This window comes from Littorina saxatilis, linkage group LG6 (genome assembly GCF_037325665.1).
Source record: "Littorina saxatilis isolate snail1 linkage group LG6, US_GU_Lsax_2.0, whole genome shotgun sequence".
Taxonomy (NCBI): domain Eukaryota; kingdom Metazoa; phylum Mollusca; class Gastropoda; order Littorinimorpha; family Littorinidae; genus Littorina; species Littorina saxatilis.
Genome location: NC_090250.1, coordinates 14,070,231 through 14,096,626, shown reverse-complemented (window position 1 = coordinate 14,096,626; position 26,396 = coordinate 14,070,231). Strand labels below are relative to the sequence as shown.

At 44.7% G+C, this 26,396-nt stretch overlaps 1 protein-coding gene across 3 annotated transcripts in view; it reads left to right on the top strand.

Moving 5' to 3' along the window:
• LOC138968576 (cyclin-dependent kinase-like 5) overlaps nt 1-26,396 on the top strand; it is an 85,585-nt gene that overhangs the window by 2,765 nt on the left and 56,424 nt on the right. For all 3 annotated transcript variants that reach the window (XM_070341166.1, XM_070341164.1, XM_070341163.1), the window contains exons 3-5: nt 1,712-1,746; nt 4,533-4,578; nt 14,431-14,567. In XM_070341166.1, coding sequence (XP_070197267.1) covers nt 1,712-1,746; nt 4,533-4,578; nt 14,431-14,567 — 218 coding nt within the window. The remainder of the gene's footprint in view (nt 1-1,711; nt 1,747-4,532; nt 4,579-14,430; nt 14,568-26,396) is intronic.

Below are 26,396 nucleotides of genomic sequence, written 5' to 3'. Positions count from 1 at the left end.
ACGGAGTGATTGAGTTTGTGTTACTGTTTGTCTATTTCTTACGTGAGCCTTGAAGGCTTCGCCTCTTGTTGTCTTTCTTTTTACATTTATTTGTTGTTGTGTTAAACAGGAGCCAGGTGTCTTTCAAATAATGTTTAACAAGAAAGACCAGTATAATAGATTAATAGTGTGCTATATTCATTGCAATCAGCTCAGATACTAACTTACACTGCCTTAAGGTATTGTGATAGATTGGCGTTCCAAGCAGAAAAAGTCATGGCCCTGAATTAGTATAAGAAAGCTTTCTGTATGGACATGGAAAATTACAAAGTTCCAATCTTACTTCAAGAAAAATACATACATGTGTAAACTAGTAAAGGGAATACATTTGTGACCAGTTAAAAATAAAAAAAAGAGAACAACTGTATTAGTATGCATTCTGCATATTACTTTCATTATTTGTAAACACCTGGTATTATGTCTTCATTTTAAATCAGTAGGATAGAGGAATATAATGTGAGCAGAATGTATCTAAAACGTTCAGACATAAAAGTGCAGTGCTGAGATTTTTTGTAGACACATTTTGTGTCAAAGAAGAAAGAGATTACTTCATTATGAATCATGATGTTTCTCTCAGATGTAAGATACACAAGTGTATTTTACTGCCATTACTTCATTATGAATCATGATGTTTCTCTAAGATGTAAGATACACAAGTGTATTTTACTGCCATCAGATTTTTAGACATGAGTGTAATTAAATTGATAACCTGATCAGTCTTTTGTCCTCTCTCCCTGTCTTGCCCCCCCACCCCCCTCCCTCCCTCCCGTCTTGCCCCTACCTCATCTCAATTCCCCCTCCCCTTTTTCTCTTGTCCCCCCTTCTACTTTCTTCCCCACTGGCACTATAGGCCTTCATTCTCTACACCTGATATCGTTCAGAGCTGATGAATAAAATTGTATAAGTTTCACATTCACATGTACCGTTTTAATGACACAAACCTGCTATAATAGTACAGTACTGTTATAGCAGATTTGTGTCTTTAAAACTGATTGCACTTCATAGTCTTTGACCACAGCTCAGTAAACCAAAACATATTTATGGCTAACCACAAGTATGGAACGTGCTTTGTGTTTCAAAGAGCTTACTGTGTACCAGTGTTTACTGAAGGTGTTTTGTCTGATAGCAGAGTCAACACGGTAGCATTGTTAGCCGTTCTCACCTGTTCACACCTGCTGTTTGCTAGGTAAAGAATGGTATGCACAGTCAGGTTTATGAAGGCTGATTGGTTTGGAATGCTCTTTTCATGCTAAGGGTTTGAGTAAGTCATGAATAGATAATCACTTTGAGACCTGCACGCTACTTTGAAATCATGTGACACCACTCAAAGAACCCAAAGTTTAATGATGTACATGTGTACAATACGTTCTTAGTGCTTAGTTAAATGAGAAAAGTTGAATCTACAAACGTAGTGAAAAGTGACCTTTGAGTTTACAAATAAAACAAACATACTCATAAGCAGGAACGATTTGTGGTGTTTTAAGAATGTCCAATTGTTATTTCAGTAAAAGTTTTCATTCAATACACTTAATCTCTCTCTTTCCAGCATGCACGCACACATGCACATGGTGTCAAAATGAGTGAAGCATGACTAGTATTTGGTTACAACTAACTTGAGATTATATATATATATATATACAATCAACATAATTGGTTATTTTTTTAATTTCAGGTGCCTACGGCGTCGTGCTGAAATGTCGCCACAAGGTAATTATCTTTTGTTGCTACTGTACATAATTCCATTCCTTATCTTCAGCTTTAACAAATGGTGAAATAGCCATTTAAGAAATCACATTTCTATGCAAGTCATTGTCATTAGTCTCAGTGTTTTGCCTGACCTAGCGGCTAATGTGTTTTTAACAAGGGATGTAATGATTGTGGTTTAGGAGCTGACTTCAAGCGTAATTGACTCCGGCTTTAAGCTGTTATAAAATGGCTGTGAGTCAATGCATCGTAGATCAGGCTTGAAGCAAATTTTCTCCCTGACTTGTCGTGCCTATAATTTTGTTTATTGAGTGCAACGGAGCCAAGATTACTCCCTCCATTTTCTGTCAAAAGTCAAATGGTGTGAATAACAGACACATCTGGTTTCCCTTTGAAGTGAAACAATTCAACATTGACAAAAGCCCAGTGGGGGCTGTTTATAAATCATTTCTTTTGTGAACAGTTTTTAGAGGGGTAATACAAGCTGGACAGTTTTTGCTTTTCCCGTTCCAACGTGCCAGATACGGCCAATGGCCCTGCAATGTAAAACAGTTTCACGACAAGAGATTAGCACTCCTTGGTCTGATTGAGGGGTTTTAGTGTCACTGGCTTTTGTTGAGTTGAACAAGAGATAGTGTGTGCATGGGCAAGACTTCTGTTTCTTATCTTGCTAGCCCTGTATACATTCCTTTGCTTGGTTGAGATAGCGTCGGGCTAGGAGTCGAGGGAGGGAGAGAGGTTTTGCTTGTTGGTTTAAGGTTATGAGGTTAAAAGTTTCGGAACAAAGGTGAGGAACGGTTGACATTTCCATTAAGAAGAACACTTAGATTTTCTGGTGTAATGTTCCCACACAGACCCATACAGAAAGACAGTGAGACATATACACGCATGCACACACACACACACACATGCACACACACACACATGCACCCACACACACATGCACACACACACACATGCACACACACACACATGCACACACACACACGCATGCACACACACACACATGCACACACACATACACACACACACACACACACACACATGCACCCACACACACACACACACACACACATGCACACACACTACCGTATTTGACAGACTACAAGCCGCGACTTTTTTTCCAAAAAAATCGCATTGCGGCTGATAAAAAGATGCGTTACCTAAACTTGAATAGCATTCACCTAATGTTAAGTCGCCGCGGATTTTCATTTCTCTCGATTAGCGATTACCGGTACTTTATTAGCTCTCTACTCAAGACTCGGCGCTTTTCTCTTTCTTTCGCGAATCTTCGTTTGTCAACAAGTCGTCGTGACAAGATAGCGTACAGAGAAACACCGGATGTATCAGGATCTCGCGCGCGCGAGATTTCATTTTTATGTGTCTCGCGATGTTGTGTTTTCGTCTGCTCGAAATGTGCGCAAAAGTCGTAAATCATCCCAAAAAAGCTTATTCCGGGCCGGTCAAATACGGTAATAAAGCACTTACTCAGTCGCACCCCTCCATTTACAACCTTCAAAAATCTGAGAAATGTAGGTCTTTAAAAGGAGGGAATCTTAAAATGGGGGTACATTTACACAGGTTACACGAACACAAAATCTGAAAAAGCAAGGTCTTAAAAGGGAGTGGAGGGGGGGAATTAAATTGGGGGCTCTTAAAAGATGGGTTTCACTGTAAAAATACACACACGCAAAACAGAGAGGAAAGAAGAAAATGAAACCACTTTCTCATTGTGATGCATTCACCATTTCTACCAAGCTTTTGTTTCTTATACAGTAGAACTCCTCCCTTTTCAGGCCCTGTTTTCTCAGACTTTCTGAGCATGACCTCAGTAAGTGTACCCCCATTTTAAGACTCTTTTTTAAGACTGGATTTTATCAAATTTTTGAAGGTGATAAAAGGGGGGTTTCACTGTGTGTACGTACACTCAGTAATCACTAATCCGCAATGAAACCATGTCAGTTTTAACACACCTATAATGATGTAAGAAACTGTGTACGTACACTCAGTAATCACTAATCCACAATGAAACCATGTCAGTTTTAACACACCTACAATGATGTAAGAAACTTGGGTACGTAGTCATAAAAGGGAGTTAGATTTACAGACTACAAACAGGCCTGGTAGACAGTCTTTAAACAAAGGGGGTCTTGAACTAGGGAGTCATAAAACAAAGAGGTTTTATGTAGAAGCTGACTGAAAAGAAAAGAAGAAAAAATAAAGAATTTAATTTTAAGAAGATTTTCAACATTATTTTGGGGACAAATACATTTTAATTGTTTTTTCAGAATTTGTAACTTTGTGAGATTTTGTCTGGTCATATCCTTTTCTGTTCTGCACACAGACCTAAATTCCAGCCTTATCTCAAACTTCAAAAAACTGTCTGTAATTTTAATGAAGGATTTTTATTGTTTGTTTTATATTGTTTAGGAGTGCTCATGTTACAGCTCCCAAAACATACATCCCTGTGTATGCATTTGGTATTATGGTCTAACGTGGTCTTGTAATTAACACTAGGCTTAAATACATTTGTGAAACAGTCAAAATATCCTGTCTAAAATGTAGGCACTAGTAGTACTTTCTTTTATTGCCAATGCCAGTCACCAGTTTGGATTTTCTGAGGTTTCAGAATGCTGTCCTGCATGTAATGTTTATGGAAAGTTTGATCTGCTTACAGAATAGAAATTATAGAGATGATTTTAGTACAAGTGGGTTACACACTTCTTCTTGTGATGACATGACTTTTGCTTTCAATACAATTTTTAATAACTGATAATTGTTGTTTACAGGAGAATGGGGAGATGGTGGCGATCAAGAAGTTCAAAGACAGCGAAGGTATGTAGAATGTTTAGTAAGACTTGAACCAGACTGACAGTCACAAACAGATTCACACACACACACACACAAGTACACATGCAATTTCGCGCACATCAATTGCACACACGCATGCACAATTAAACACTTGAATCATTATCTGTATACCTTCTGAATCAATTTTTTATGATTTTAAACCTCCTTGCTAAACTATGTTTATACATACATGTACATTGTATACATCAATCAATCAATATGAGGCTTATATCGCGCATATTCCGTGGGTACAGTTCTAAGCGCAGGGATTTTTTTATTTTTTTAAATTATTTTTTTATTTTAATTTTTATGCAATTTATATCGCGCACATATTCAAGGCGCAGGGATTTATTTATGCCGTGTGAGATGGAATTATTTTACACAATACATCACGCATTCACATCGGCCAGCAGATCGCAGCCATTTCGGCGCATATCCTACTTTTCACGGCCTATTATTCCAAGTCACACGGGTATTTTGGTGGACATTTTTATCTATGCCTATACAATTTTACCAGGAAAGACCCTTTTGTCAATCGTGGGATCTTTAACGTGCACACCCCAATGTAGTGTACACGAAGGGATCTCGGTTTTTCGTCTCATCCGAAAGACTAGCACTTGAACCCACCACCTAGGTTAGGAAAGGGGGGAGAAAATTGCTAACGTCCTGACCCAGGGTCGAACTCGCAACCTCTCGCTTCCGAGCGCAAGTGCGTTACCACTCGGCCACCCAGTCCTGTATCATTTTAAAAAAAAGTAATTTTATTTGTAACAATTCTTTTTATACATATCAATATGTGGAACACTGTTTTATAAAAAAACTAAGTTTTGGAACTGCGTTCTATATTTCCTGGCAACAGTCGGCTAGGATGCTTAGTTATCCGCTTTTGACACCTGAGTGTTTGTTATGAGGCAGGATAATAATTGTTGTGCCAAGGGAAGGGATCATTTTACGGGGTTTGTTTTCTCAAGCTTCCGGCATAGCCACACACCTCATTTTCCTCTATTGATTTTGGTGTGCGCTTTTCCAATGCATCCCATCGATCTTGCCCCCAGACAAAATAGAACCATGCTGCTCAGTTCCGATGGATGGAAATTTGAAGAGTTAATATTTCGATCATTTTATTTGCGCAGCGGTGCAGTCAATAGATTAATGAAGGGCCCAGAGGGAAGGAAAGCGCAGAGTGGACAATGATGTGGAGTGTGTGCAAACAGGGTGCAGAGAATGCTGTTTTACTTTGGAGAACTTCTCTTTTGTCTGCGTCATGTCTTGGCTGTTGGTTCTTGGCTGGGTTGCAATACATGCACGCTTCTATTCAACCTGTATTTACATTTGGAAGGGGTTTTGGTACATTTGCTCTCAGGTGAAATTATCCTTTGAGCCTTATCGGTAAAAGCGGTTTGTGAGGCAAAGGAGCGAGTAAATAAGTGCCTTTTGATAATTGTACTCCTGCATATGGTGATTGCATATTGCAGCAAAGTGTTTTTCAAAAGCTATTCACACAAGCATTCATCCTTCCATGCACAATTAATTAACAGGTTGAATGGAACTCAAAAGTGTACGACAGTAGCATGCACCCAACTTAATTAAACTGAAAAGAAAGGTTCAAAGGTGTGGAAGTCAGACGAAGTGAATCATCTTTATGTAATTTGCCTGCAAGTTCAGAAAACTGTTGTAAATGTTCAGATATGATGTAACCTAACTTTAGTGTAATGTTTTAGAACACGAAACATGCAGGTGACAACAGCCAGAGAAGAGAAAAGTAAACAGATTATTTGGGCATCCTCTTGAGGGTTTTTGTATTCTCTCTTGTGTAAGACAGAGACTGAATCTGATCCATTATTTCCTTTGCTAACGCCAGAGGCACTGCAGCCTCTCATGGTCCTTACCAGACATGCATCCTACACACCACCGTTGCTATTTTGCTCAGGCGTCTATGAATTATTTCAGCAAGCTGCCTTTTCTGCTAGTGCTATCTTGAGCGAGCTACAGCAGGCTTGCCCTGATCAATGATTGTAATAGTTGATTGGTCGAGTGGCCGCCACCTGATAGCACTGGGGCAGGATGGGAAGGGGCCTGTCTCTTTGAAGCCGCGGGAATTTGGTATCACTCTGAATCCAAGGGGCGGCCGTCTACCTTCCAAGTGTCGGCTATTGATCTAGGGGGAGAAAAACCACTTGTTCACTTCCTGATTGTTGCCGGACTAAAGCCACAATTATTGATTGATTGACTGCGCAGGGGTACCTATAATATAAGGCAATAAAGTGACTGCTTTTGTCTGCCTGAGCCCCCGTGCGGTCGCCTTGCCTGAGGAAATTGATGGGGCAGGAAATTATGTCCCAACGATTTATTGGTTTATGTTTGCGTGTTCGTTTTCCAAGAGAGAGAATGAGAGAGATTTAGTCATCGACAGATTATTCTGTGAAAGAGTTTTGACAAAACTCTTGCAGTACCTCCCACAATCCTGTCAGTCCTGTGACTGGTAACACTGGCAATCTACCCACTGTTAATACTAGCCACAGCAATCTACCCACTGTTAATACTAGCCACAGCAATCTACCCACTGTTAATACTAGCCACAGCAATCTACCCACTGTTAATACTAGCCACAGCAATCTACCCACTGTTAATACTAGCCACAGCAATCTACCCACTGTTAATACCAGCCACAGCAATCTACCCACTGTTAATACTAGCCACTGGGACAGGCTGATCTTTTTTAACCCAGTGTGAGATTTTCAGTGGGGCGACCACCCCCAACCCAGCGCGTCCCCGGGTGGCGGATAGGGGAACGGTCTTCAGATATGGAGATCAGCCGCTTGCGGCCGCGGACCAAACTGGCTCCGGGTGGGATCCCGGAAAATCCTCCCCCCTGTGCTCTCAGGGTAGGACGTACGGGCCATGAGCTAAGGGTGAGGTAACCCCGACAGAAAACCCCGAATGCTGAAGACGGAGGACCCGGGCCGCACGGCGCATTCTAACAAACCACGGGTACACGCACTTACGCAAATGATGACACAATCAACCAGCACAGATGGAAATGGCGCTCGCCCATTGAGGACCCCCCAGGGTGGAGCAGCGTCGGGTCCCATGCCTCAAAGGGACTCAGCCCCAACTACTGGAGGTCCCTCCCGTCCGTCTTGTCACGCCAGGGGACGCGGGAGGAAAGTGACTGGCACCACCACAACCAGGAAGAAACCCAGTCAGCAGCGACCTTTTCAGGTCATGCACTGGAACGCAGAAAGTATCCTGAACAAGAAGACAGAGTTGGAGCATATCCTGCATGAGAAGAACATCAACATCTGCTGTATTCAGGAGACGCACCTGACACCCCAAAAGTCCTTCAAAGTGAGAGGCTACCAGTGCCTTAGGTCCGACAGAACAGACCGAAGCAAAGGAGGAATCCTGACCCTCATCAGGAACAACATCAATGCCTGTTTGATAGAAACGCACATGGAGGACTCCGAATATCAGGTGATTCGAATCCAGACGAAGACATCAGAATTCCATCTTGTCAACTTCTACTGCCCCAATGATAGACACCTCGCCCTTGACACGATCCCCGCAAAGGCCTCCAACTTCATCGTGGTGGGTGACTTCAACAGTCATTCACAGAGTTGGGGATATGACCACCTGGATCGGAGAGGAGAAGAGGTGGAGAACTGGCAGGACGACAAAGGTCTCATCCTTTTGAACAGTCCCTTTGACTGCCCTACATTCTACTCCAGAAGATGGCACACTACATCAACTCCTGACCTAGCCTTCTGCACGGAAGACATGCACCAGCTAACCAGCAGAGAGGTCGGAGAACAGCTAGGTGGAAGTGACCATCGGCCAGTCTTTTTGACCCTGGGCATGGAGTCCTGCACTGAAGCTTCCTTCCCACGGTGGAACTACAAAAGAGCGAACTGGTTCCTCTTTAGACACCGCACCAGCGAACTCACCAAAGACATCAGAGTCGAGGGTCGAGACATCAACATGGTGGCGAAGGACTTAAACATGAGCATCCTCAGAGCAGCGCGTGAGTCCATTCCCAGGGGTGCCAGGAGAGACTATAAGCCCTACTGGAGCAATGAATTGCAGGAACTGGATGATGATCTGGCAGACGCCAGAAGGGAAGCAGAAGTCAACCCGTCACAAAACAACAACATCCGCCTCCAGGAAGCCAAAGCCAAATTTCTCAAAAAGAAGCTACAGGCAAGACGGAGAAGCTGGCAAGAGAAAACAAGCTCTCTGAACCTTGAGAAGGATGGCAGAAAGCTCTGGAGGCTCACCAAGCAGTTGAATGATGAGAACACCAGCAGAGGAAAGATCACATTAGAAGAGAACGGGAAGGTGCTAACTGGAAAGCATGCTGCCAACCAATTTGCTGAAAGCTATGCAGCTGAGAGCAACCTCCATGTTAGCCCCGAGAAACAGAGAGAAGCAAGAAGAGAGAAAAGAGAGAGACCTGCCAGACAGTCGACAGTGGACGCCATGAGTCAACCACTCACACTCCACGAGCTGCACTCAGCTCTGAAAAAGTCAAAGGCGAAGAAATCCCCTGGCCCAGACGGCATCACCAACGAGATGCTAACCCACCTTGGTAGTGCAGCAGAGAACAAGCTACTCGAGGTCTTCAACAGCAGCTGGCAAGAAGGATCGCTACCACAACTCTGGCGAGAAGCGATCATGATCCCCATCTTAAAAAAAGGGAAGGATCCAAAGAAGGCCACCAGCTATCGCCCAATCAGCCTCACCAGCTGTGTTGTGAAGACCCTGGAGAGAATTGTGAACGAGCGCCTCAGGTGGTACCTGGAATCCAGGAACCTCCTCGCCCCTGAACAAGCTGGATTCCGACAGTTCCGCAGCACTGAAGATCAGGTCACTTACCTGGCGCAAGAAGTTGAAGATGCCTTTCAGGAACAGAAGCTGGTCTTCGTCACCTGGATAGATCTTCAGAAGGCCTTTGACAAGGTCTGGAAAGATGGACTCCTTGTAAAACTGCTGAGGAAAGGCGTGTCCAGCAACATGTACCAGTGGATTCGCTCTTACCTCTATAACCGCAGGGCAAGAGTTAACGTCGACCAGACCAAAAGCAAGAAGTTCCTCCTTCGTCATGGCGTCCCTCAGGGCGGAGTCCTCTCCCCCACACTCTTCCTTCTCTTCATCGACGATCTGGTGTCTGAGATGCCCAAGGGGATCAAAGCTGCTCTCTACGCAGACGACCTTGTGATCTGGTGCAAGGAGGAGCACGCAAGTACTGCCACCTACAGAATGCAGCAAGCGGCAGATAGGCTGAACGCATGGGCAGAAGATTGGTGCGTCTCCATCAACAAGGAGAAATCCTCCACCACCCTATTCACACTGTCGCCAAAGCAGAAAGCCGGAACCATTAGGCTTGGTGGAACTCCTCTGAGAGAGGATGAAGAAGCAACGTACCTTGGTGTCACCTTTGATAGACGGCAGACCTGGAAACCACACATTGCACAGGCAGAGACGAAGGCCCGGCGCAAGCTAGCCATACTCAGGAAGCTGGCAGGTACCACCTGGGGAGCGAACGAGAAGATACTGAAGACAGTATACCAAGGAACAATCAGACCCCACCTCGAGTACGGCTCCACAGCGTGGTCAACCTCAGCCAAGACAAACCTGCAGACCCTTGACCGTGTGCAAAACCAGGCCCTCCGACTCATCACCGGTGCAATGAAATCCACGCCCATCAAGGAAATGGAGAAGCTTACCACCATCCAACCCCTCTGTCAGAGAAGAGAAGCCAAGACTATGGTACAGGCCGAGAAGCTCAAGTGCCTACCCGACCACCCCATGAAGCACAGACTGAGCAACCTCACCAAGAACCGGCTTAAACGGAGCAGTTTTGTACACGAGAGCAAGAGACTTTCTCGACAGTACAGGGAAGTCCTTCCACAGAACACTCTACCTCTGACTCAAGAAGAAGAGGAAACCCCCAAGGCAACAGAGAAACCAGGCATCCAGATCTGCACCAGTGTTCCACATGTTACCTCAGGAGAAGATCAGAATGACACAGCTCGACAGGCACTCACCTTAGCCCTGATCGACGAACAGTACCCAAAAGAGGCGTGGATCCATGTATACACCGATGGATCAGCAACTAACGCCGTGCTCAATGGAGGTGCAGGCATTCTCATCCAGTTCCCTGGGGGACATACAGCTACATCCAGCGTTGCCACTGGCAAACACTGCACAAACTATAAAGCAGAAGCAGAAGCTCTCATGCAGGCCGCCTCCTTCGTTCAGGACTCCGCAGACCCTTGCTACCAAGTTGTCTTCCTCTCGGACGCCCTTTCAGTCCTTCAGGCCCTAGAGAACGACAAACTCCCACAGCTGGCCAAAGCATTACAGATGGTCAGACAAACCAGAAGAGTTGTCCTCCAGTGGATACCAGCACACTGTGGGATACCAGGAAATGAAAGGGCAGATGAGCTGGCAAAAGAAGGAGCCGTGGAAGACCAACCTGAAAACAGTGTCAGCTTTAGTGAGCAGAAGACAATCATCAAGGCATTGATGAGGCCAAGGACAAACAGAGATGACTACCACACAATGTCCAGAGAGCAGCAAGTCAACCTCATCAGGCTGCGTACTGGCCACAACAGGCTCAATGCTCACATGAACCGAAAGTTCAAGCTGGCGCCATCACCAACATGTGCCTGCGGTCAAGAGGACCAAACAGCGGAACACATCTTACAGCGATGTCCCTTACTAGATGAGGAACGAAAAGAAGTGTGGCCGTCACCAACCCCCTTGCAGACCAAACTATACGGCAGTCGACAGGAGTTGGAGAAAACGACAACATTTATCACCAGTGCTGGACTGATTGTGTAACCTCTGCGAACGCCAAGAAGAAGAAGAAGAATACTAGCCACAGCAATTTACCCACTTTTAATACTAGCCACAGCAATCTACCCACTTTTAATACTAGCCACAGCAATCTACCCACTTTTAATACTAGCCACAGCAATCTACCCACTTTTAATACTAGCCACAGCAATCTACCCACTTTAATACTATAGCCACAGCAATATACCCACTTTTAATACTAGCCACAGCAATCTACCCACTTTAATACTAGCCACAGCAATCTACCCACTGTTAATACTAGCCACAGCAATATACCCACTTTTAATACTAGCCACAGCAATCTACCCACTGTTAATACTAGCCACAGCAATCTACCCACTTTTAATACTAGCCACAGCAATATATCCACTGTTAATACTAGCCCCAGCAATATATCCACTGTTAATACTAGCCACAGCAATCTACCCACTTTTAATACTAGCCACAGCAATATACCCACTGTTAATACTAGCCACAGCAATCTACCCACTTTTAATACTAGCCACAGCAATATACCCACTTTCAATACTAGCCACAGCAATCTACCCACTGTTAATACTAGCCACAGCAGTTTACCCACTGTTAATACTAGCCACAGCAATCTACCCACTTTTAATACTAGCCACAGCAATTTACCCACTGTTAATACTAGCCACAGCAATCTACCCACTTTTAATACTAGCCACAGCAATCTACCCACTGTTAATACTAGCCACAGCAATCTACCCACTTTTAATACTAGCCACAGCAATCTACCCACTGTTAATACTAGCCACTGCAATCTACCCACTTTTAATACTAGCCACAGCAATCTACCCACTGTTAATACTAGTCACAGCAATCTACCCACTGTTAATACTAGCCACAGCGATCTACCCACTTTAATACTAGCCACAGCAATCTACCCACTTTTAATACTAGCCACAGCAATTTACCCACTGTTAATACTTGCCACAGCAATTTAGCCACTGTTAATACTAGCCACAGCAATCTACCCACTGTTAATACTAGCCACAGCAATCTACCCACTTTTAATACTAGCCACAGCAATCTGCCCACTTTTAATATTAGCCACTGCAATATACCCACTTTTAATACTAGCCACAGCAATCTACCCACTTTTAATACTAGCCACAGCAATCTACCCACTGTTAATACTAGCCACAGCAATCTACCCACTGTTAATACCAGCCACAGCAATCTACCCACTTTTAATACTAGCCACAGCAATCTACCCACTTTAATACTAGCCACAACAATCTACCCACTTTAATACTATCCACAGCAATCTACCGACTTTTAATACTAGCCACAGCAATCTACCCACTTTTAATACTATCCACAGCAATCTACCCACTTTTAATACTAGCCACAGCAATCTACCCACTTTAATACTAGCCACAGCAATCTACCCACTTTTAATACTAGCCACAGCAATTTACCCACTTTTAATACTAGCCACAGCAATCTACCCACTTTTAATACTAGCCACAGCAATTTACCCTCTTTTAATCTACCCACTTTTAATACTAGCCACAGCAATCTACCCACTTTTAATACTAGCCACAGCAATTTACCCACTTTTGATACTAGCCTCAGCAATGTACCCACTTTTAATACTAGCCACAGCAATTTACCCACTTTTAATACTAGCCACAGCAATTTACCCACTTTTAATACTAGCCTCAGCAATGTACCCACTTTTAATACTAGCCACAGCAACTTACCCACTGTTAATAGTAGCCACAGCAATCTACCCACTTTTAATACTAGCCTCAGCAATCTACCCACTTTTAATACTAGCCACAGCAATCTACCCACTTTTAATACTAGCCACAGCAATTTACCCACTTTTAATACTAGCCACAGCAATTTACCCACTTTTAATACTAGCCACATCAGAGGGTTCAAGGTTTTATTTGGCTTTAGGCCCATAGGGCGTTGAATCTAACACAATACACAGCTAAACAGCTAAATCACACACACAAACACGCGCACAATGAGAGTGCACGCAGGCACAGCAAGCAGTGATCTTCAAGTAAGCAATAAAAGAAAACAAAACACACAAACAAACAAACAAACAAACAGGGAAAGCTTTAATTTCGAGGCAAAACAAAGCACCAGACCCCTTTCTCTTGCTGTAAGCCGTACTGCGTCACCATTCATTAATATTTCATACAGGTGGGACATTTAGCTGTAGAACCCATACTGGCAATGATGTACTAGCTGCTAGGAAGGGAATGAGCTCAGAGCCGCAGCATGCATATTTGATGAGGTTGTTGTTACGTTTATGTGCTAAATCAAAACAATACTTGATCAGGATAAGCTGGTATGAAGTGTGATAGCTCCCTGCTGAGTAGTAGGATTAGCATCATGTTCTTACACTAGGTCACCAGTTAAGTGTTAGTTCCTCAGGTCAGCTGGAGTCTATGCATATATTTTGTATTTTACTTGCATGTGGAGGAAACCTTTCTGGGGATATAGTTCTATTTTTTCCCCTTTACAAAGAGAAAATTGTATCAAACCTTAAATGCGAACAAAGAACTTTTGATTTCTTTTTCTTTCCCTTGTAAAATTTGATACATATACTTGGAAGACTTTTAGGATTGTATTTTATGTTGTGAATTGAACCCCGAGTTCTCTCTTGAGATCCTGTTGTCAGCAGAGTTTTGAGGGGTTTGAAGTTATTTTTCATACTAGTGGCTTTCCTATGGGTGCGTGTTTGCCTGTGTATGCGTGCGTACATGCCTGTGTGCGCACATTGTTATGGCCAGAGAAAATAGCCAAAGCTGTTCTTTGTGACACCAATTTGAAACTGAACCTGAGCTTTTTTGTTGAACATGATTGTATTTTCTTGCCTCAGATGGAGACGTGTCCATTTGTGGGCAAGTATATTATTCACTCTCTGAAAAGAAGTTTTTATGGAGTGGGTATATGGCAAAATCCAATGTGTATTGTGTTTTTTTACTTTTCTGCCAGAAAACGAAGATGTGAAGCGGACGACCCTCCGAGAGCTGAAGATGCTGAGGACGCTCAAACAGGACAACATAGTGGAGTTGAGGGAAGCGTTTCGACGGAAGGGCAAACTCTACCTCGTCTTCGAATATGTCGAACGGGTAAGTTTGTAAAGTGAAACTATTGTTCACAATGTACAGGGCCACACATCAGCTTCAGTAACACAAATGACTGTCATTGCAGTTATTTTGTTTCCATGCACACATTCGCATGCAAATACACATGTACGCACTGACACACACGCACTGACACACAGACGCACACAAACGCACACAAACACACACACACACACACACACACACACACACACACTCTGTCACACACAGACACACACATACATATATGGACACCCTCTCTCTTTTATTCTCTCTTAACATTTTCCTGTCTCTCTTAGCCCTATAATCAAAACCGCAGACAGACTCAGCAGAGAAGCCTTCTGACTGACCCGCGACCACAACACTATATTAATCCCTACTCTCCCCTCCCCTCTCCATCACAGTCCCAGCCCCAGCCCAATCAATGTCCCCATACTAACAATCTTCCCTTTGCCTCGCAACAATACAACGAGAGCGCCATAACTGTTCACGCAGGTTTAGGCATAGCAGTAAACGGTGTAAGGGGCAGGTACACTGACTAAATGTAGACCTGCTTTAGTCTCAGGCACTGCCCTGACGTATTTATACAGGGGCTGGGGTGCTAGGAGTCCCCTTGTGTCGTTTGTTCTCTTGGGTGTGTTTGACTGTGGTTGCATGGTCACAGTGCTAAGCACCTATTTCAGGGCAGACTCCAGTGGGAATTCTTTTGTCTGGGCTCTGATGAGTTTTTAAAAGAGGGGAAACCCTGAGCTTGTGGCAGGGGCTAATATAGGCTAGAGTTGGGTGGGTGTCTGAGGGAGGGGTGAAGTGAGGGTAGATTTTGTGGAGGGATTGACATTTTGGAAAAGTTATTCTGTATTTGACAAAGGAATATCCACTGTAACTGCAATAGAATTCATTTGCATTTTCATTTGTCAGACCATTATATTTCTAACACATGGTCATCCCTAAATAGCAGAAAAGCATTTCCCTTTGTAAAATGGACCATTCTCTCTCCGGAGATCAGGTCTTAAAAAGGCTGGAGTCTTAAAATGGAGGTAAATTTACAGTCGTTATGAACCAACAAATCTGACAAAGCAAGGTCTTAAATTGGGGGAATAATCAGTCTTAAATTGGAGGGTCTTAAAAAGGGGTTTCTACTGTACTTCAGATGGTAATCATGGGTTCTCTTCCCAACACTTTTGTCCTCATGCCTAGTGTACTTGGCTGGTTTATGGTAAATGCTAGTATGGGGCCATAAACTTCCACCAGGTCAGGAGTACACAGTGAAATTGGGGTTTTCATGCAGATTGCAAGTCCACACCTGTATTATAGTGTGCTTGGGTTTGACAATGCTTTGGATAAACTGTATGCTAGCAATGCCCACTTAGGATTTTGAGTGCATTGTTGAGGTATAATTTATAACCAAAAGATTTTGTTGCAAAATGTGTAGTGATATTGGGAGCCGTTTTGTAAAGCTGTATTAAATTACATATCTTATCCCAATTCACATATAGCAATTTACTTCAGTTTAGTGCTAGAACGCTGAAAACTACGCTCCACCCTGGTAGGGGGGAAAGTAACCCTAAAAATAGAACAGCCTTGACGGTCACATGACAACGCCAGGTCAAGGTTACCTCCCAACATGCATTGCGCATACGTGTTCTCGCCGCCATCTTATTCATTCTACTCTTCAGCGATAGCGTCTAAGGACGTGTTTGGTTTACGCTCGGGCTATTTTGTTAGCCCTCTGCTTCTTTGGCAGACTACACCCTGGTTTCGTTTGTATCTTAGCTTCTAGCTGAGATTGGGTGAGAATTTTCCATTTTTGAGTCACTTGAGAAAAAGTGACTCTATGTAATCGGTCAGTGTTAGTCTGTCCGGCCGGCCGGCCGGCCGGCCGTCCGTAGACACCACCTTAACGTTGGACTTTTCTCGGAAACTATCAAAGCGATCGGGCTCATATTTTGTTTAGTCGTGACCTCCAATGACCTCTACACTTTAACGATGGTTTCGTTGACCTTTGACCTTTTTCAAGGTCACAGGTCAGCGTCAAAGGAAAAATTAGACATTTTATATCTTTTCTCGGAAACTATCAAAGCGATCGGGCTCATATTTTGTTTAGTCGTGACCTCCAATGACCTCTACACTTTAACGATGGTTTCGTTGACCTTTGACCTTTTTCAAGGTCACAGGTCAGCGTCAAAGGAAAAATTAGACATTTTATATCTTTGACAAAGTTCATCGGATGTGATTGAAACTTTGTAGGATTATTCTTTACATCAAAGTATTTACATCTGTAGCCTTTTACGAACGTTATCAGAAAAACAAGGGAGATAACTAGCCTTTTCTGTTCGGCAACACACAACTTAACGTTGGGCTTTTCTCGGAAACTATAAAAGTGACCGGGCTCAAATTTTATGTGAACGTGACTCATTGTGTTGTGAATAGCAATTTCTTCCTGTCCATCTGATGCCTCATATAATATTCAGAACTGCGAAAGTGACTCGATCGAGCGTTTGCTCTTCTTCTTGTATTATTTGCTTTTGTTTGCCACGAGTTAGTCTTTGTTTACTTTCGTCTGCAAGACTAACGCCAGTATGGCGGACAGTGGGAAGAAGAAACCCAGCTCTAGACAGGTAGCCAATACAGAGTCTCCGTCTAAGAAAGCGGCTAAGAAGCCCAAGGGTTCTAAACCTACAGTTACGGTGTTTCAGCCAGTTTCTCAGAATACTTTCACGGTAGAAATTGACAATCCTAAGAGTCCAATAATGCCGGCGCTGAAGCAAGAATGCAAGACAGCGCCGGTTAAGGCTAGCATAGCATCGGAGAAGGAAGATTTGTCAGCAATGTTTGCAACGGTTAGCGATCAAATGAGGTGCATGTTTTCGTCAGAACTGCGCTCGGCGAGCGAACATTTGCTCTCTCTTCAGGCAAGAACGGTGGACGATCGCTCTCGGTCGAGGGTTAAGGCAGCGCCGTCAGCCACTGTTACGTCGGCCGACGTTCACGCTGAACAACATTCCGGTGAAGACGGAAAGAGTTTCCCTCACCATGCCTCCACTTCCGGATTCAGCAGCTACACTAAAGGTAGTGTAGCTGTCCCACAGGGACAGGAAGCCGTGATAAGACAAGGGACCTGCTCGCAGCATGACTTGCAGGCATCTGTGCTTAGATCGGAGGACACGCAAGTACCAGGTTGTTATACGGATGCAACATCGGTACAGCGGTCCAAACTTCCGCCACGGGAGCGAGAAGTTGTTAAGATACAGGGGACTTGCTCGCATCACGACTTGCAATCGTCAGTACTCTTAACGGAAGACACGCGAGTGCCGGTTTGCTTAGCATCCCTAGCACAGCGTTCTTCCCTTCCGCCCAGGGGGCAGGAAGTTGTTGTAAGGCAGGAAACTTGCTCGCATCACGACTTGCAGGGGCCTGTACTTACAACAGGAGACACGCAAGTGCCGGTTTGCTCAACGAAAGCATCCCTAGCACAACTCTCCACACTTCCGCCCAGGGGGCAGGAAGTTCTCTCCAGAGAGGATACGAGTAGAGGGCATGCCTCACACAGTACCTCTCTTCCAGATGACACTGCCTATGACTATGACAGTCAATATGGCGGCGAATTTCCGGCAGGCACTTCCGTGCCGGAAGGAGAAGCAGAATACGGGGCTTCCCTTTCTGAGGAAGATCCTAATTTCCGGCTACCAGACAAGCTTCCCCATGGAGTAGCGTTGGTGGCACAGGTAGCTTCAAGATACTTTGAGGAAGGAGTGGTGGCAACAACAAGCTTGTCTGCACCACCACCTTCTGCTGTCAGAGATTTTCGCGCAACACAGGGAGAAAAACAAACTTTTAAGTTTCGTGAATCTCCCTCAGTGGCGTATGAGATGTCTAAGATTCTGGCTACGAATTCCCGGTCGGAATATGTGCCTTTGGACACAGTGCCTCTGCTATCAGCGCACAGTCCGGCACCAGAGTTAGCACAGCCGTGGCTAGCCTCCGCACAGCCAACCCCTTATGTCGGGCAAGCTGCTGCCCGGAAGTTCTTTTTGAACTCTAAGCCACACAATCTCTTAGACACTTTTTCTCTACCACGTGCTCCACTTCCGGTTACACCGGAGTTAGCGACACTCAGGGAGGATGGCTACAGTAGGGACAGAGCTGTTCCTTATACAGAGTCAGCTCTCGTAGCTTTGGAGGAAACAGGGAGATACAACCTAGAGTTAGCTTCTCTTTCGGAAACGCTACTCAGGTCCCTCTCCCGTTCTATCACTACGTCCTTGGAACCGTTTGAGTTTCGACAGGACGCGAGTGAAAAGGATGTGACGACGCTGCTCGCTACTTTGGCCAAAGTTTCAGCCGAACAAATGTGTCTCTCTGCGCAGCTTTATGCTCATGCCGTGCACACGCGCAGGTCAGCGTTTCTCTCGGGTTCCAGGATCCAAGATAAAGCCACGCTTGAGGCTCTCAAGCTATCCCCTTTCACGGAGGGTGCCTTGTTGGGACAGCCGTCGCTCGACGCGCTCCACAAGCAAACCCGCGACGATCGGGATTTGGCTATAGCCAAGATAGCGCAACACGGCTTTCCTAAGCCTCAGAGCAAGAGCTATGGACCGCCTAAACCTTCCGCCTCTTCGGCGAATAGGAGCAGGTCAGCACAAGCCAGCTCTTCTTCACGAGGACGGGGAAGAGGCGCGCCTTACCCTAAGAAGAAGCCGTCTTTCGGCAATTCAAGGGGGTCGGGACGCAAATCACACCCCCAATGATGCGTCCCCGAACCACTAGCCCATGCATCCACCACGCCTTTGGTGACAGGCAGCCTGTCAAGGGCCCTCCCACTTTGGTTGCTAGAAGTAAACAGTCAGTGGATAGTGGGTATAGTGCGTTCGGGGTTCAGGCTACTCTGGAAGGAGGGAAAAGCTCCCTTAACCAGATTCCCACCGTCGTTAAAGTTTCCCGTCAAGCTGGAAGCAAAGACGGCGATACAAGCAGAAGTCTTGTCTCTGATACAGAAGGAGGCGATAGATGAAGTAACGGACTACAACTCCCCAGGTTTTTATGGGAGAATTTTTGTGGTACCGAAGGCTTCAGGGGGCTGGCACCCGGTTTTAGACTTGTCTCCCCTGAACAGATTTCTGAGACAAATCAAGTTTACAATGGAGACACCAGCGTCAGTCAGAGACGCACTCAGGCCGGGAGACTGGGTGACGTCGATTGACCTAACAGACGCATACTTTCACATCCTCATTCACTCATCAGACCGGAAATGGCTGAGATTTCGGTGGGGAGAGAAAATGTACCAATTCAGGGCTCTTCCCTTCGGTCTATCTGTTGCTCCTTGGATCTTCACGATGGTGGTACGCCAGCTGTGCTCCCTAGTCAGGCAGCAAGGCGTACGACTCAGAGCTTACCTCGACGACTGGCTCATTCTTCATCAGGATCGAGAAGCGTGCAGCGCCTATACTCGGCTTGTTCTGTCTCAAGCCTACGAGTTTGGTTTCTCGGTAAACCAAACCAAGTCAGAACTCACACCATCCCAGACCTTCACGTATCTGGGAATGAGGTTCGATACGGTAGATTGGTCAGTTCGCCCCTCACAGAGGAGGATCGACAAACTGCAAAATCTGGTGAAATCTTTAGCGTCGCAGAAGCAAGCTCCGGCCAAGGCGCTGGCTTCAGTGCTCGGTCAAATGGAATCCATGGCCACGCTTGTCCCTTTGGGCAGAGTGTACAAGAGGCCTTTTCAGGCAGCTTTGAACTCGATTTGGAACCCCTCCTCCCAGGGATGGCAGGTTTCGGTTCAATTAGAAAGCTGGTTTCAGCAGACCACAGAGCAGTGGCTAAAACCATGGATCTCACAGGGAGTCCTCATCACTCCCCCTCCTCCAGAGGAGGATTTGTTTACAGACGCTTCCCTATCAGGCTGGGGGGCTAATCTTTCTCACCACACAGCCTCAGGCACGTGGACAACAGGTCAAGCCCTCTCACACATCAATGTGCTCGAGTTAGAGGCTGTAGCCCACGATCTCCAGAGCTTTCTATCGCTGGTGGCAGGCAAACATGTTCGTCTTCATACAGACAATACAACTGTTGCAGCCTACATAAACAAACAGGGCGGTTCCCGCTCTCTCACGCTTTCACTCAAAGCATGCCAAATTCTGAAGTGGTGTCACCAGCATCAGATCATGTTATCAGCAAAATATCTGCCGGGGAAACTGAATGTTTTGGCAGATTCGCTCAGTCGATCCTCGAAGGTACTCCACACGGAGTGGACAATCACCCACCATGCTCTCCAGCGGCTTTGGGCGCAGGTGGACAAACCGTTAGTCGATCTTTTTGCAACCCGGTTCTCAAGGAGGCTACCAGTGTTTATATCCCCGTTTCCGGACCCGGAAGCCTGGAAAGTGAATGCACTGGAAGTCGACTGGACAGGACTCACAGCTTATGCTTTCCAACCATTCCAACTTCTCGGAAAAGTGCTGAGGAAAGCAGAGTTGGAACGGCCATCCCTGATTCTAGTCGCCCCATTGTGGCCGAGTCAGCATTGGTTCCCGGATCTCCTCCGCTTAGCAGAAGGTCCTCCCATTCCTCTAAACCTGGAAAAGGGAGAATTACTGCAACCACGCACCGGCCTTCAGCACGAGAACCCACAGTCCCTGCTCCTTCATGCATGGAGACTGTGAGAAGATCCCTGCGTCGGTTGGGTGCCTCGGACGGGACACTGGATTTGGTTCAAAAAGCGCACAGGACTTCGACGAGCTCAGTGTACGCTTCACATTGGACAGCTTGGGTTAAATGGTGCGCGGAGAATCAGGTCAGTTCTGTCTCCCCGCGTTCTATGAAGGTAGCTAATCACTTATCTTGGTTAGCAGCTCAGGGCAGCTCCCCCTTGTCTCTTCGAGTTCGACGTTCTGCTATTTCGGCTACGCTGAGGCAGTTAGGTCTCAACATTAACCTTAGCGGTGTTATCGCTAGTGTCCTAAAAGGTGCGTCGATCGGTTTTGCAAGAATCAGAGCCCCAGTTCCTGCTTGGGATCTCTTCCTTATTCTAGAATTCTTAAGATCGCAAGATTTTGAACCGTTGCAATCAGCAAGCTTAGTTAATCTTACACGTAAGACACTTTTGCTTGTTCTTTAATGGCCACTGCAAGAAGAGGCAGTGAAATTCATGCCCTCTCAGGCTTAGCTAGAGACATAGCTTTTGAAAAAGATGGCTCTATTTCTTTACGTTTTAGCCAAAAACCAGAAGCCTGGTCAAGTTTCTCCCATAATCAGAATTCTCCCTCTTAGCAAAATTCTGGTGCCAGGAGACCCCGATTTGTCTAACTGCCCAGTTCGAGCTCTTTGCAGTTATCTGTCTCGCATGGCTCCTATCAGAGGTAAACAGCAGAAGCTGCTTTTCTTATCTCTGAACACTGCTAGAGACAAAGACATATCTAAGGTAACTCTTGCTAAATGGGTCTCAACGCTAATCAAACAAGCGTATGAGTGATGGCTCAAAAAGAAAGGGGGGCAGTCAGTTCTCCCTCTAACGTCGGCAAGGACGCCATGAGGCAAGATCCTGGGCATCCTCCTTAGCTGTGCTAAGGTCAGGAAGATTATCTGAGGTCCTCCATTCTGCCTACTGGAGATCGGAGGATGTTTTCATCAACTATTACCTGCGCGACATTTCCAGTGCGCGACAGGACGGTACCAAGGCGCTACCAGCGATGGTAGCAGCAGGGCAATTGTTGCCTAGCTCATAGGTGAGCACCCCACCACCTTAATAAGCAATCTGCTATATGTGAATTGGGATAAGATATGTAATTTAATCGAAAATTTTAATAATAAATTTTCATTTGATTAATATACTCTCCCTAAAAATAAAAGGGCGCTTCGAGCGAATGAATAAGATGGCGGCGAGAACACGCATGCGCAATGCATGTTGGGAGGTAACCTTGACCTGGCATGGTCATGTGACCGTCAAGGCTGTTCTATTTTTGACTCACATGCGAAGCAAAAGTGAGTCTATGTACTCACCCGAGTCGTCCGTCCGTCCGTCCGTCCGGACGTCCGTCCGTCCGTCCGGACGTCCGTCCGGACGTCCGTCCGGAAAACTTTAACGTTGGATATTTCTTGGACGCTATTCAGTCTATCAGTACCAAATTTGGCAAGATGGTGTATGATGACAAGGCCCCCAAAAACATACATAGCATCTTGACCTTGCTTCAAGGTCAAGGTCGCAGGGGCCATAAATGTTGCCTAAAAAACAGCTATTTTTCACATTTTTCCCATTTTCTCTGAAGTTTTTGAGATTCAATACCTCACCTATATATGATATATAGGGCAAAGTAAGCCCCATCTTTTGATACCAGTTTGGTTTACCTTGCTTCAAGGTCAAGGTCACAGGAGCTCTTCAAAGTTGGATTGTATACATATTTTGAAGTGACCTTGACCCTGAACTATGGAAGATAACTGTTTCAAACTTAAAAATTATGTGGGGCACATGTTATGCTTTCATCATGAGACACATTTGGTCACATATGATCAAGGTCAAGGTCACTTTGACCCTTATGAAATGTGACCAAAATAAGGTAGTGAACCACTAAAAGTGACCATATCTCATGGTAGAAAGAGCCAATAAGCACCATTGTACTTCCTATGTCTTGAATTAACAGCTTTGTGTTGCATGACCTTGGATGACCTTGACCTTGGGTCAAGGTCACATGTATTTTGGTAGGAAAAATGTGTAAAGCAGTTCTTAGTGTATGATGTCATTGCTATGTAAGCATGTGAGTCGTATGGGCTTTGCCCTTCTTGTTAGGGTTACTTCCCCCCCCCTCCCTACCAGGGTGGAGCGTAGTTTTCAGCGTTCTAGAGACTGTGCCAAAAGGTGACGTTTTCATGTCAGTATGTCCCAAATGACATCACCAGTACATTTTTCATTCTATCTAATCTGTTTTCGTTCTATTTTTTCTAATAACATGCGTTAACAATTGATTGCCAACTGGAATGGAAGAGCACAAAAAGTGTAACTTGATATGTAGTTTCTTTAGAGGGAAAAACATCTTCCACTTTCATGTCAGTGTGTCCCATGCAACATACATTTGCCAAACAGCTATTGCAAGTAGATTATTTGTTAGTGGTATAGAAAATACTGATCAACAATTAAAGTCAGTTTTCACATTCATTTTCTACCTATTTCTTATTTGTTTATTCTGTTGGCAATGGTGAAATGTCAGCAATCGTGTGTCATTCGGGACAGTAGACATGACACCTGACCTTTTGGCACAGTCTCTCTAGCACTAAACTGAAGTAAATTGCTATATGTGAATTGGGTAAGTATATTAATCTAGACCTGTTTACCCTTACGATTTTGGCGTAATTTATTACGATTTTCTGCACAAAATACGCCATTCCGCTATCCGTGTCAAGACTACGATTTTCATTAAAAAAAAAAAAAGTATTTATGATTTTATCATAAATTAATTTATGTTCTAAATATTTTTTGGAGAAAGACCAGAGCACAGCTTATTGAAACACACCCCCAAGCCACTCGCATTACACAATTTAAATGCACAACTTACACGCATCTTGCACACCCTTGTTCTCATCACTTGTTCCAAACACATTCATAACACCTAAACATTGATGTTTCTGTCGCTGAAGTTTATAGGGAGGGGGCAAAAGTATAAACACTGCAAGTGTAAAGTCCCAGAGTTATATTGACTCTTTTCTTTGTCTCGGATACAAAGGATTCATTTTGAACTAAGGGACTCCGCGATCGGCTAAGTGGGTGAGTCAACTTCTTTTGAAGAGCGGAGTGTATAAATTGTTTACCTTGATTAGCCTCATGAATGATGCAGTGGTCTTGGAATTGGGCCAGTGAACTCTGGCCAGTACTTCTAGTGGCCTTTCCTGGGCTTACCGTGTTCATTTTGCCTGTGAGAATAGCTGGCTTTGCCAATTACTCCACAATGCATGCGATTGGTGGCGTAACCACAAGCCATGAGAGAGAGAGAGAGAATTGAATTGAATTGAACTTTATTTAACAAGGATTAAGATTTAAGGCTACGCCTTTTCTTACAATCTGTCCTATATAATGCATGCCTCAACAGATATGAAATTAAAAATGCTTAACTTTCTTCCACTGGAAAAGCATCTCAAGTTAAACAAAGCCATTTTCATGCATAAATTGTATTACGGTAAAGTGCCGATTTACATTACATCATTATTTAATAAAGCTACCCACAAATATGGGTCGGTCAACTTGATCCCACCGATTCCACGAATTGACCTGTATAAGACCAGTCTTGCTTTTTCGGGTACTTCAGTTTGGAATTCGCTTCCATCATCCTTTAAGCACTTAAAGTCATTAAACAGTTTTAAAAAATGTGTTAAAAACCACTTAATGTCTGAGTAGTTTAACGCCTTTTGATTTACCACACTTAGTATTACGTCAAAGATATGCTGTGCCTTGTATGTTCTGAACATATTTTTGTTGTACTATTGCTACATGTTCGATTGCTACCAGCTTGTATTTATAATTACCTGCACAGTATGCATTTGTTTTTATGAATAACCACATAATTATGTATGCTCTTCATGATCTTCATCATCATCATCATCGTCATCGTCATCATCATCATCATCGTCATCTTTATTATCACGTGCTGAAGTTTTCCGACCTCCTTTTGTTGGTTAACTTTTTAACTTTTTAGTTTTTAATTTTTTAATTATATAATTGTGTGTCTATGCGTCCCAAGGACAGATTGTAAGAAAAGGCGTAGCCTTAAATCTTAATCCTTGTTAAATAAAGTTCAATTCAATTCAATTCTCTCGGGTGGTGTCCCTTGGCGTAAGAGACATTAGTCGACTTGACAGCAGCTCTCCAATTGTTTTGGTTTAAACTCGCCAAGATGACCATTGTTGGAATACCAACACATGTGGAAGCAATCCTAACCACCCTAATGTCTGACCACCACGTTAAATCGTGGAAAGTTGCTGGCGAGGGAGAGGACACAGTATTTGTCCTTTGTCTGAGCTCCAGTCAACATGGACAAGAAGCTGCCATTACCGCACCAACCGGCCAGTGGAGAAAAAAGTCAGCAGCACAGATCCGCCGAGACAGGAGACGAGCAGAGCAAAGAGCAGAGCAAAGGAAAACACAGGTGGGAATGGATTCATGTAATGCAATGCCTGACTTTCAAGGTGATTCTCTAAAAGACTTAGCTACTGTATCGACATTTGGAATTGACCACACAGCCAATTCAAGTACAGTGACAATTGACAGTGTCACACAACAACATTCCACAGAAGACAGATCACGTGAAACACGCAGCCTGGCCACCCCAACACAGCACGCACCTGCCCTCTGTGACACTGCAAGCTTAACCACGTGCGAGAATGTCAACCCTGGGGTGTGTCGTGCTGTGACGTCACAGACGGCAGACGACGAAACCACTATAGCTGAACTGGCAGCAACGGACCGAGAGTTTGAACCAGATGATGTTTACGACTTAGCCTCGCACTGCTCAAAGAACGTGCGACTGAAAGAGAAATTGTTAAACAGAAAGAGGAACCGCACTCTCACAAAAGTAGTGTGCAAAAGAAAAGGTGGAAAGAAGACGCTGATTGCAAGGGGAGACGACTACGTCCTGGCATACGACTGCGAAACAGCACAGACAACGTCATTCCGAGAAGAGGAGTAAACGCCCCCGTGTGTCCGGCGTCTGCCCCAAGTCGACCGCAACGTCTTTGGAGAAGAAATCGACCATCTCACTACTGACCTTCATGTCGTGTCTACACTGGTACAGTGCTACCTCCATGCCATGCCAGACTGACTGTTGTCGCTAAACTACAGAGCACACATAT